Below are 12,403 nucleotides of genomic sequence, written 5' to 3'. Positions count from 1 at the left end.
ATAAGGTATGAGAGATTGACCAAGAACGGTTCGGTTCGATACGTCAGATGTCTATTAAAAGAGCCAATTACAGCAAATGGCGGCTTTCTCCCCGCCACTAAGCAAGGCTAGGTTGTGAGAGTTAGACAACCAACTACCACCCAAACACAAATGCCCGACCCCAGCAGGGAGCACCGTGCAATGTCACATTGATTAAATGCTCATTGCTTTTTTTTTTTTTTTTTTGGTATTACGTTACAATCCAAAAAAAAAAAAAAGAGAAACAAGGAAAAGGGGAAAAAATGCACTACGCGTACGGAGTAAACGAGAACGAAGCGTGGGGTGCACCATACGATTCACTATCATGGAACTTGGCGGACTTGGCAAGAGTAAGACGAATATGACATGTTGCGCTTTTCTCGTTTCTTACTACCCTTTTCACTATCTTTCTGATGCTTTCGTGTGTTTTAGATTAACATTTGCGCCCGTTTCAATGCAAGGAAATGAAGCTTAAGTCGATGGGCTTTGGCCGGGTTTCAGCTCTCCCTACATGCTCGCGACGAGCCTGAGTGAGCTGGCGAAGTTAAAAAGCGCCATAGGATTCAGACAGCCCTTGGCTAGGCCACGTTGGACAAGCTCTGGCAGCTTCACATGCAAATTGGCCATCCAATGACTGGGGCGGAATTACATTCGATTTCATCTTTGAAAAGCTGCCAGTTTCGGCACAAGGTCTGCAGCCTCGGCTGCCCCGCCTTTATGGCCGCAAATTATGTTACCCCATTATGCGCTCTTGAGACATCCATTTATATGTCCATCCAGGGCCCGAGCCCGCGGACACCGCACTGGGAGACGATCGACTGGTGAATCAAGATGCTCGGAGGGGTCATGTCGTGTTAAGGCCGATGCGGAGGGGAATGCCGCATCGGCTGTATTAATTCCTAGTGCTACGACGTGGATCTTTTCATTCTCGCAAAGGGTTGATTCGCGTAACAAGTTCAGCGGACCCTACCAAGTGTGATCACTTAGCAAATACGGAGTACATACCCGAGACTTTGCAGATTTATCGGCCGTTGCTTTCGGATCCGGAGCTGGTAAAGGGCCCGGAGATGTTACATCAGTGGGATAACGGCGCCTACCTCTGTACTAATCACAGTGCGGTGGTGTGTTCACGATAGGTAGATAACAATGACACCCAAAAGGTGAAGAGAAAAGCTCAAGTGATATATATCAAGATTTCATAAATCGTTACAAATTCATGCCAAGATAGTTAAAACCTCCAGTAATGTGGCTTGGTCGATATCATCCAAAGACATCTGTCAAAGCAACTTCAACATCGCTACATTCGTCCTCTATCTTGGCCCAACATTCATGAATCATTTCCTGTCCAAGCAGACATTCAACCCAAAGACTCCCAAGAGTCGATATAAAACTGACCAACTTTGTTAGTACTTTGAAGTAAAAAGTAGAATACGCAGACAAAATGAGTAGACACTTACAGCTCCTCTCTTTATACGCCTTGGCCAACTCACTTCGAACTTCATTCATCGTCGGATACGTATCTTCTTCAGGATGCCACTTCTTGATCGAGACCACGTTCTCTAGAAGCTGAATGCCATTTTCCAGTTTCCCAGCATCCATGTACGCGCACGCGAGCTCATACTGCGTCTTCATGCGCAGTGGATGGTTCTGTTCAAGGCATTGCCTTTCCACCGCGAGAAGTTCCTCCAGCGTAGATATCCCCTTCTTTTCATTACCGGTTTCAAGATATGCCAGCCCGAGATCGTGTTCTGATGTGAGTCGCGAGACGTCGTTTGGTTCGAGGCGACTTCTTCGTATGACGCATGCAGATGTTAGTGCTTCCACGGCTTCTTTCGCTTTGCCTTGCATTAGGTAGGCGGATCCGAGTTTTGATAGAGTCATGGCTAGGGAGATGCTGCGTCCCTGTGTCAAAGTTTCAACTCGGACGACTTCCTCAAGGAGGGCGACTGCGTCGTCCAGTCTCCTGAGGGATAAGTAACAGCTTCCAAGCTCATACTGAGAGGCTAATCTGTTGGGGTGGCCCTCGTCGAGGCTGCTCCGTATCTCGACGGCTTCTTCTAGAACTGCTACCGACTCGGCTACTCGACCGCTCTTTGTGTATGCTAAACCAAGCTGATGTAACGCGGCGACTCGGCTGGGGAGAACCCTTGCTGCATCAGATATATCCTGGGGATTTGCTATTTCCTCGAGAATAAGAATGCTATTGTCCACTTGATCATTCTGAAGATATACACAAGCAAGCTGATACCGCAAAGCAATCCGTGTTGGGTGATCTTCCCGGAGCGTCTCTTCTGCCGTCTTAGTAGCGTTCTCAAATACTCTTGCTGCTTCATCAATTTGGCCTGCTTTGAGATACGCAGCACCAAGATGATGCTGCGATGCCAGTTTATCAAGATGACTTTTATCAAGCCTTTGCTTTTCTAACTCATCAACTTGTGTCAATATCGTTACGGCTTTTGTAGTTTGGCCGTTGTCAAGATATGCGGATCCCAAGAGACGTCGTGATTTCAACTGGTCAGGATGATCCGCACTCAATCTTGACGATTGGATCGAAACAATCTCTTCACATATCTCGATCCCCTTGTCGACCTGACCATCACTAAGATATGCACTGGCAAGTTCGTGAAGCGAAGCAAGTCTCTCGGGGTGCTCTTTATGAAAAAGTCGTTCCTTATCTTTGACAACTTTGTCCAGCGTCGTGATTGCGGCTTTGACCTGGCTATCGGCAAGATAAGCCCTGCCTAACTCATGCTGCGATAAAAGCCGGTTGATGGGCAGTTCATGAGGATGTGGATTCTGCACCAATTCTTCAAGAATCTGAACTGCCTTTCGGACCTCGCCGTTGTCGAGATAAGCGGTTCCGAGCTTTTGCTGCAAAGCCGACAGGTTTGGATGGCTCTTATCCGAGTTTTCCTGGAGTTCAATGGTGTTTTGTAAAAGAGTCATCGCCCTCTCCCATTGACTATCCAATACATACAGCGATGCCAGTTCAGCTTGTACTTTAATCATGATAGGATGTTCGTTGCTTAACGAGCTATCCTCAAGTGCCCCAAGTTTCTCTAGCAGCTCAACAGCATCCGTAATCTGGCCATTCGCGCGATAGGCTGCGGCAAGTTCGCAATGGATAGCTATGTGATGAGGGTGATTTTGACGATATTTCGATAGCTTCAGGGCTGTCTTCAGGCATTTGATGGCCTTTTGAGGCTCGCCGTTCTGTCGGTAAGCCGCACCAAGATGGTTCTCGATCAATGGGCGCGATGAATGTCCTGATTCCAGCAGCCTGTTTTGCATATTCTTTACATTTTCCAGGATCTCGATTGCTTCTCTAGATTTTCCGTTCTCAATGTGAGCTTTGGCCAGCCCAATCTGAGGGCCGAGTCGATAGGGATGGCGATCGGAGAAGTTCATGGCTTGTACTTCGTCAAGCTCCTTGAATATCGCAATTGCTTCATCGATTTGGCAGTTGGACAAGTAGCATGTCGCAAGCTTGTACTTTGAGCTGAATAGGGTGGGATCGCCTTTCTCGCTACTAATCTCTTCGATGGACACAACCTCTGTGAGTAGCGCTATGGCTTCTTTGGTTCGCCCGCTTGATTCATAAGCTTCGCCAAGCAGATGTAGCACAGTTAGTCTATCAGGATCATCTTCGTTTAGACTCATGTGCAACTCGTGAACTTGACGGATGTTTTCAAGAATGGCTATCGCCTCTTTCCACTGGCCGTTGAAGTCGTAAGCTCGCGCAAGTTCCAGATCCATTCCGAGACGGTTTGTGCCATGCTCATGAAGACTTGATTGCTGAACCTTTCGGACTTTCTGAATCGTCTGTATACACTGATCTATCTCTCCCAGATTAAGTTGGTTACGTGAGATCACATAAAATATGGGAAGTAGGTCGCTCCTTGGGTTCTCCAGAGTGGCGTCGAAATATCGTAGCATTTGCTCAAGAAGAGCCGATACTTCAGCATCATATCTCATGTCTCGAAGAGATATGCTGATCTGTAAAAGCACTTGAAGTATCTTTGTGGAAGTCTGTTTGTTAATAGCCAAAGAGGGTGCTGCAGTTAAAGTCATAATGTGAGGCCCGAGCCTCTCGAAATGGGAGTGCCATTTTGTTTGGGAGAACTGAGTAAGCGCAATTATACAAGCAGACGACTGAATACTTGAACGTCGATGAGTTTCATCTTGGCGAATAGCTACCCAGCTATGAATGAGTGGGTGCAATGAGACCGTTGCATCGCTTCCTGCGGTTGATCTCTTGATGAGAGCTAAAGAAACGAGTTCATTGAGAGCCTGGTCCAACCGAACCTCATCCCACTTGTCTCTCTGGGCATCAATCCACGCGGGAAGCCGTGCGACATGCCACTGTGAAAGATTGCCGAGTTTTTCGTCGTCTTCTGGGATACTCTGGGCTTTTCTGGCCCCTCGCCATGCATCCTGGAAAAAGTCCAGAGGAATGTCATCATAATGAAGGGTTGAAAGAACTTCCAAAAGTTGTAAAGCATCATGCGCAGATTGCTTGTTCGAAGACTTTAACGCCTGGACCGAAATTTCGAAAGTCGTCCAGACGTTGCGGTATCTTGACTGTGCCTGAGAAGGGACAAACTTGAGTAGCTTGTCCGCTTGTTCCCGATAGTCTATCAAATACTTTTCCATGGATATATCCATTGAAGAGATGTAGGCGCCTGCTTGTAAGATGGCAAGTGTATGAAATCCCATCTCTTCGACGATAGCTTCCGCAGGTGCCGCGGATTCGGTACGAAGTGGCTCGGGGACAGACATTGAATTCAGGAGCAGCTCAATACAATTCTCCTTGCTGAGATTTCCAAGTTCGATGTGTCCGAGTGTCTTGTAAACGGCGCATTCTGGAAGCCTAGATGTCATCAACACAGTTCCTCTCTCCCCAGAGGGAATGTAGTCTGCATAATTGATTGAGCTGTCATCGGCATTGTCCAGGATTAGAAGCCAAGGCTCATCAGCAGGCCAATTTGCAAGAAGATAGCGAACGTCGTCAACATCAGTGCTCTCAGTTCTAAGAGCGTGAGCAATCATGGCAAACCCTCTAGCAGCTGTGGCCGCAGTGGCTACATCTACCCAAAACACGCCCCAGAATCTGTCGACGAGTTATTATAAAGAAACGTGAATGACTCAGGGGCAGAAACCTACTGATTTCGAAGCTGACTCGCAACGTTCAAGCACACCTCACTTTTGCCCTGGCCTCCCATACCCGTGATGACGAACATTTTGTCCAAAGTTTTAGAGTCATTGACCCTGGGATCTATGGCGTCGACGATAGTTTGGACTATTTCATCTCTTCCAGTAAATAAAGCGCTTGGACGCTGTTTCACCGTCCAGTGGACGTTCACGGCTGCTATAGAATTAGAACCGCGTCTCCTTTACCAAACCATTGGAGAATGATGTATAACATACGACCTGGTTCCATTGCTCTTTGTAATTCCAGAGCTCTTTCAAGGTCCGAGACAATCATCTCCATCACCGACTCGCAACTCTCTGCTGTTGGAAACTTGCAGATTTTGCTGTGGTTGGCTTTGAGTGCCACCTTTCTCTCTCGGTCGTCTGATAAATTGAGAACTGCAGACTCCTTTTCGACAATCTAAAGAAAGAAGAAGCAAAGCGGGGGAAATGGTCAGTGCCAAAAGTTATTGAAAGAGGCAAGATAAGCGATATATGTAAACATACCAGTCCAATTCTCCCGTAATTCTCCGTCTCATAAAAACTAATAACGAGACAGTTGGCAGGCAGATGACGCGCCTGTTCAAACCGCCGTATCACGTCACGAGAGCCCGCCTTCAACCCGTCCAACAAGTCATTACTCGGCGTTCCAAGTCCCGTCCTGACAATCTTGGCAGCAATGTCTCCGATACCACTGTAATTTCCGCCTAGGTGAGGTGTCGCGAAGAAGACGAGGAGTCTGGTGGCCTTGACGATGGATCCATAGGCTGGATCAAGAGTTCCTTCAACCAGTGCCTTCAGCCCCAGACGTTGTTTGTAAGTATTACAAGAATTACAGGTATGGAAATCTTGGATCAAAGGAAGCCAAAACAAAACGCATTGATCAACTGCGTATACTTACGGACTTGACAACTATGCCGCCTAGGCTATGGCAGAGAAACACGATTGGCCTGAGTGGCGAGTCCTGGAATGCATTAGAGCTTGGACACAGTTTGCCTCCCCGCAGATGTCGGATAATGAGTACCTTTCTTTTGTCTTTTAGACAGCTCAACAGCATCCGTGCGTGCTCATCTAGTCGCATCGCTGCCGCCGCTTTGGCCGGACTGGAATTATACGCAAACAACATGACTCGGCACGGTCTCCCGATCTTCTGGGGGAGAAAGTCTCGGATCCAGACTGATCCCTGGGAGTTCCATGTGGCTCGCGCATGGTTTGCGTTGCCCTTGAAGTTGAGGCCATGAACAGCTACAACACTAGAAGTTGAAACATTTGTAAGAGTGAGATTCTTTCCAAGAGGGGGCTGCTTTGTTCTTACTCAATTTCCGGTTCGAGGGATTGAAGGCCACCACTTGTCTCCGAGTCGCCGTAGATGGTGTGCAATCCAGGCTCATACATCCCGAATAGCGCAAAGATACCTCACCATGGACTTATTTCTGAAATAACTTGTATCGCAGGCAGCGCTCATGCTGTCATCGCAATCCCATCCATCTCAAAAATGCCACAACGAATAAACTGAGCAGCGAAACACAACCAACACCTAAAATACAAACCAAAACAAACTCCCTCCTCAATTCCCGGATGTTTTTCCATTGCGCAAAAAGCCCAACCGCGCAGCTGATCCTTTTGGCTGTTGGTCGCCAAATGCGATGCGCATAGCCGCCCTGCGCTGGGGCTGAGCGGATGATGAACAGGGGTCCAAGCAAAATGATTTGATGGAGGCTGCCTTGCGTAGGAGCAGCATCCATAACGTGTATGTACCCCGTACTCGACGAATATATGAGGAATACATGTATTTAGGAGTAAATGCGAGTACATTCTGTTGGCAGGACTGGAAATAAGGGCGATACATGAAACAAATGCTGTACTAGACCGCTGAACATACACATTAAATCAGGCTGATCCTGTGTTCGTCTGTCAACTTCAAATAACATCAATTTGATTCCAAGCAAATAACAGCATTGCGTATAGAAAAAATTGGAGTGCAGACAAGCTACAATCTCGAGGCCGAGTACTCAGCGCTGTAAAGAAGCATCAACACGGCGGTAATCACATATCTGCCAGAGATGTACAAGAAATCTATGGCGCAGTTGATCAACGTCACAATATATAGCACATTATAAAAACAGAAAAGATGTACTCATAAATACACTATTGGTGTGAACCAGTCACTCTGGTTCTAGCCCAGCCCCCCTTTGATTCTTAGACTCAATACCCTGAGATCCGATCAACTCCGTAAAGGGACATTTTAATCCTCTCTGCCTTCTGCCCTTGCCACATTTGCAATTCAGGGAGGCTCTTCCTCCTCCAAGGGCTGGTGCTCATCGCAGAAGCAAATCCTCATCGTTGCCATTCGACCTGAAACTTGGTGTCATGGGGTTGATTAGGCCTGTCCTTGAGAGTCCCTCAGCGCCTGATTAGCCGTTTGGGCCGCACGACGCAGTCGAGCCTCCAGGTTGGAATCACCCAGCATAGCGCGTCCATTGGAAACAAAGTCATCATAGACGGGAGCCAGGGCTTCAGATCGAAGATCACAGCCATAATAAAACAAGACACTGCCATTGTGGTGAAAGCTTCCGTCGGACTTCTCAAAGAACCAGGTCAAGTTCTCATCATGCTCATTGACAGTCCAGACAAGGCTGGGGTGATCCTTCTTGATAGCGGTGAAAACGTTCTCAGCCACATTGGTCAGCCAGCCCGACTTGGTGATGGCCAAAGTAGCAAGTGTAGCTAAGGGTCGGTTGTTGCCAGCAGGGATAACAATGGCAATGCACTGCAGCGCATCATCATAGTAGGCAGTAAAGGGGTTCTCCCTTAGGAGATCAATGAAACGGTCAACAGTCGCCTCAGCGTCAAGGCCCTCTCGGTCACGAATCAGGGCTGCTTTAATCTTATCCAAGTCCTTGAAATCTGACACGGAGGTCGCCTTTTGAATCTTATCTCCTCGTTGGATCAAAGTGCCGGCGCCAGAGTCTGTGAAGAGTTCTTTTTGAAGGTCACTGGGATGGATGATGGCAACACTGGAGGTCCTGGGGAGGGTGTCGAGAAGCTCTTTGATCTCCTTGATCTTAAGGCGCGTACCATATCGGCACCAAGGCTGTGCCATGAGATGATCGTATTCCTCATCCAAGTTAATGTGGGAGATCTTGTCTCCTTCGCCGTTAAATAAGCCACCCTTCTCTGACAGATACACAACCTTCAGAGGCTCCAGCGCACGGGCAAGCTCAGCCGCAGCAACGTCAGCGTTAACGTTGAGCAGTTGGCCATCGGTAGACTCAGCCATGGAGGTAAGAACTGGAATATATCCGGCCTCAATCGATTGCTCGATAGCCTCCTTGTTAACCTTTGTGATCTTTCCAACGTACTGCCACTTCTCCTTGTCCAGATAATCAGCCATGAAGACGCCGCTGATGGACCTGGTGGAAACGCCTAGCTGGTCAAGCCTGTCCACTAGTCTGAGATTCTCTTCGAGGAAGAGCTTGCGTGCTACGCCTAGAGTCTTGGCGTCGGTTACACGGATGCCCTCCTCGAACTGAGGCTCGACGCCCGCATCCTCAAGCAGGCGGTTCAGCTGAGGACCTGCGCCGTGGACGAGCACAGGATATAGATCGAGGCTGCTCAACAGAGCAATGGATTGGCATAGCTCGTCAAGATATTCAGTTCTCAGTTCTCTCCAGTTAGCCCAACATCCGCCCCCTTCAACCTCAGTCACTTACAGAATAGCACCTCCGCATTTGATAACAGCAAATTTCGAATGGGAACTTGTGGATGTGAATAATTTGAGATATTGCTGACTGGTTGATTTAGATTAGTCAAATCTCTTCGGGCACGTCTTATCCCGTATCGTGGATGACCTACCCCTCTCGCTTGCTTCCAATGCTGCTCAAGGTCTGAGCAACAATCTCTCGAGTTCGATCCTTCGCAGGAAAAGAGGCCAGAGTCCTTGTCGCCGACAGGCCCCTACGACCGGCCAAACCCGAACCTCGGATTCCGTTCGGAGCAGACGCGAGAGCCGCGGCCGCAGCCCGGGGAGCAACCCGGGGCGCACCTCGTCGAGCTCCGGCCCGCAGGGCCACAGAGGTTGCAGAGAGCATTTTTCCCAAGAATATCTGACCCAATTGGCCCGGCGAGTTTGCAAGTTTGCAAGAGCAATGGTCAAAGGATCAGAAACTGAGGATGCGCGAGAGATAGATCAGATAAAAAGAGTCACCCAGATTAGTCTAGCAAATAATGCCAGCCGCGGTGGGGGGAGGGGCAGAAAAAAACCCGCCCCGAAACCGCTCACCAAATGCGGGCAGGCGGTGAGACTGCCCCAATCACACAGAGATGTTCAGCTGTTGGCAGCACATGAATGCTGTTGGTTGCATAGGCGGATTGTCCAGTCTAGGGGGAGAATATGATACGCTACTGGTAAAAGGGCTGCAGAGGATTATCTAGGTACTAAACTGACCAACAGTGCCGTCAGGTGGTACGTCAATATGTGGCGGTACTCCTAAGCACATGGACATCAATCCTGTCTCCAGAGTAATGTAACTGGTGTTGGAGCCGCATATCGTTGCCCTTTAATGAATCTCGGTGGAGAAAGCACAAGTCGACAATAAAAGAATGACGTGACGTATAAAGAACGACCAGCTTGACTCGTACATAAGAGTATTGCCATTTTGTTTAACCTCAAGTGCAGGTTACTGATACTGGTCCTCAAATCTTCAACAGTCAGCAGCACCAACAATTACTTGTATAAAACACAAAAGCCTTGTGAAAATGAATTTTCATTTCAGAAAATCACAGCAAATGTATCAGTGGACCAATTTATAATAACGTGACCAGACATCGACTCATTATAATTCCTATAATACCAGAGAGAGCACACATTATCTCCATTGGTCGGAATAAACGCCTGGCCTGCAAATCATACGCATAACCCAGCCTGAGAGAACTCAGAGCATCATCTCCCGTGAAAATAGTCCGAGGCGTGTCTTAGAAAAACTCCATCATTTACAGAACCAACATCCAATAACAATTCGTAACCCTTCATTTGATCCCGAGCTCATTTTTTCAAGCTTCGAAGAACGACGTCTGGTGTTCATCATTGACGTTACAAAACAAGGTACTCCAATAAAAGAAAGAGAGGCATCAACGTGTCGCAACAACTAGATTCTCTGGTCAGCAGATTTAACTTGGATGATCGAGGGCGCTCAGAAACGTACCAGAGGGAACGATAATAACGACTAGGAGGAGGATGATTCCGACAACAATACAGACTCGCATCTTCATGTCTTTCCACCACATTGCCTTGCGAACTCTGTTGGCACCACGACGGAAATCTTGAGCCGACTCAGCCAGGTTGTTGGTCTTGTCCTGCAGAGCATCGAGGTTCTGGCCACGCTGCGCGACTTTGTTCATGTTATCGTGCATCACCTTGACTGTCTCATCGATTTGCTAGAAGAGAAACGACCGTTAGTGCCCAGATTTCCAAGCCATTGCGTTTCCAGAATTCCGTATTTATGGCCATGCCGTATGCAGCACGTCTGCCATAAAATCCAAAGAGGTCAAGCTGATGCGCAGCCAAATGGGACGAAGAGACCAAGAGAGCCGCATTTGCGCTGATCCTGTACTCTTTCCCATCCCATCTTCTACCAAACACCATCCATTCAAACGAGGGTCTTTCGCCGGTAAATCCAACTTACTCGCTGCAGGTTGCCCGTCTTGGAGTTGTCCTCTCCGGGGGCACCGTTCTTGGGAACGTAGGGATCATATGGAGCGTCGGCCATTTTGACAGGATATGGTATTCAATACAATAGACTGGGACGAGAAAAACGCAGGCGAAAAAGCGATCGGAGCTTTGCAGCGGATTCGAGCGACAACGATGGAGGTGGTTTTGCTGTTGGAGCGGCTTGGAGAAGGCGGCGGTTCGTAATGGCGGGCAGGGAATTTGAGGAAGACAAGTTTACGTTTTGTCCGCAGAATAGCCCCTTCGACTAGGTACTAGGGAGCATACCTGTTGGAGGCGTTGCCCCCGGCTGACGACAGCGCGGAGTCTGCGGAACCAAGAGCCCCCAGCCTCACGGGTTACAGGTAGATAGCAGGTACTGCACAGGTACCGCCCGTCCAGTGTCTGGCGGATTACGGAGGCCGACTGCTGTGATATGCCTACATGGGTGAAATATGCCTTCCGCTGACTACCTAGGTGGACAATAGGCGTAAGCCGATATCTCTGTATGAATCTATAATACGCATCGCATCTAAGCCTTGGTTCTATTACGCAAGTTTGTTATTTTCCCAGCGATTTGTAATTCCCCTGGAAAGCCCGGAGAAGCCACCGGCGTCGCCATCCTGAGCCTCCGGGACAGGTTCAGACGAGAGGTACGGAGCGGTACATGGTTGTCGCCTGTACCGCTACTTTGCCCCGCCACACTGCCTCGCCAGAGAATGTGGCTCCTCGCATCTTTCTCACTGGGCACACGTGATTCTGCCGCCCTCGGTCAGAAACCGGTTCAGCGGCCAAGCAGCGTCATCGGGTGATGCTGAGCCAAGAGTTGACGATGGGAGTCAAAAGGAAGAAACGGTTTCTGCAGCACGTTGAAGAGCTTGGGCCGTCTAGAGGATGAGCTGCAGATGCTGTCGATTGCAGCGGTAGTTGCTACAAAGCCGAGCCCGCAGGACATGTGCACAGACCGTGACACAGTTGGCTCGGAGCCGAACAACACCACCACTGTCGCAGGCTGGTTTCATCGCAAGTCAACGGAAGCGCGACTTGATGCATTCCCGTTAGAGAGAGCGCGGCTAGTCTGCCAATCTCCCTCTCATTTACACCATATTCTATTGTGCATCTAAATAAAGCAGCAGTGAAAAGCCACTCAAAGTATTGAGCAGAATAGCGGTAGTATTTGGTCCCTGTGCGGAGTCAATGGCGGACGGCGGGCCGGGTTCAGCGACGCAAACAGCTCCGGCAGCACCCAATCCGGACAGTGTAGTCCAAACTCTATACAGTGTTTTACGAAGCCACTTCCATCTAATGTACAGTACCTGTGTAGCTACGAGAGACTGTGGATCAGCTTATCAGAGGGCGAGGTGCCAACATACAGGTAGCGAAATTCGTTGCTTGAGTGCGGATATTTTTCAGTGTCGGTTAAAGGCCGCTTGAACTCGAGGCTCTACAGGGTATCTGAGGGGCATACTCGTAAGCGCTCGCAGCTAA

At 48.8% G+C, this 12,403-nt stretch overlaps 3 protein-coding genes across 3 annotated transcripts; all 3 read right to left on the bottom strand.

The window, feature by feature from the left end:
• Positions 1-1,352: 1,352 nt before the first annotated feature.
• Positions 1,353-6,603, bottom strand: T069G_08158 (tetratricopeptide repeat domain-containing protein; the record flags this gene model as incomplete). Its single annotated transcript, XM_056175368.1, has 10 exons — positions 1,353-1,408; positions 1,476-2,360; positions 2,613-2,769; positions 2,821-5,128; positions 5,182-5,386; positions 5,446-5,629; positions 5,716-6,003; positions 6,110-6,172; positions 6,233-6,461; positions 6,524-6,603. The coding sequence occupies 10 exons, from the start codon at positions 6,601-6,603 to the stop codon at positions 1,353-1,355; spliced, it is 4,455 nt and encodes a 1,484-aa protein (XP_056026317.1).
• A 985-nt stretch (positions 6,604-7,588) lies between these two features.
• Positions 7,589-9,299, bottom strand: T069G_08157 (NAT, n-acetyltransferase, of n-acetylglutamate synthase domain-containing protein; the record flags this gene model as incomplete). Its single annotated transcript, XM_056175367.1, has 3 exons — positions 7,589-8,876; positions 8,922-8,999; positions 9,064-9,299. The coding sequence occupies 3 exons, from the start codon at positions 9,297-9,299 to the stop codon at positions 7,589-7,591; spliced, it is 1,602 nt and encodes a 533-aa protein (XP_056026316.1).
• Positions 9,300-10,377: 1,078 nt separating this feature from the next.
• T069G_08156 (synaptobrevin domain-containing protein) lies at positions 10,378-10,976 on the bottom strand (the record flags this gene model as incomplete). Its single annotated transcript, XM_056175366.1, has 2 exons — positions 10,378-10,644; positions 10,893-10,976. The coding sequence occupies 2 exons, from the start codon at positions 10,974-10,976 to the stop codon at positions 10,378-10,380; spliced, it is 351 nt and encodes a 116-aa protein (XP_056026315.1).
• Between the last annotated feature and the right edge of the window lie 1,427 nt (positions 10,977-12,403).

The sequence above is a fragment of the Trichoderma breve genome, chromosome 5 (assembly GCF_028502605.1).
Source record: "Trichoderma breve strain T069 chromosome 5, whole genome shotgun sequence".
NCBI classification, from domain to species: domain Eukaryota; kingdom Fungi; phylum Ascomycota; class Sordariomycetes; order Hypocreales; family Hypocreaceae; genus Trichoderma; species Trichoderma breve.
The sequence above is the reverse complement of the archived record's forward strand: the minus strand, read 5'-3'. Positions and strand labels throughout refer to the sequence as shown.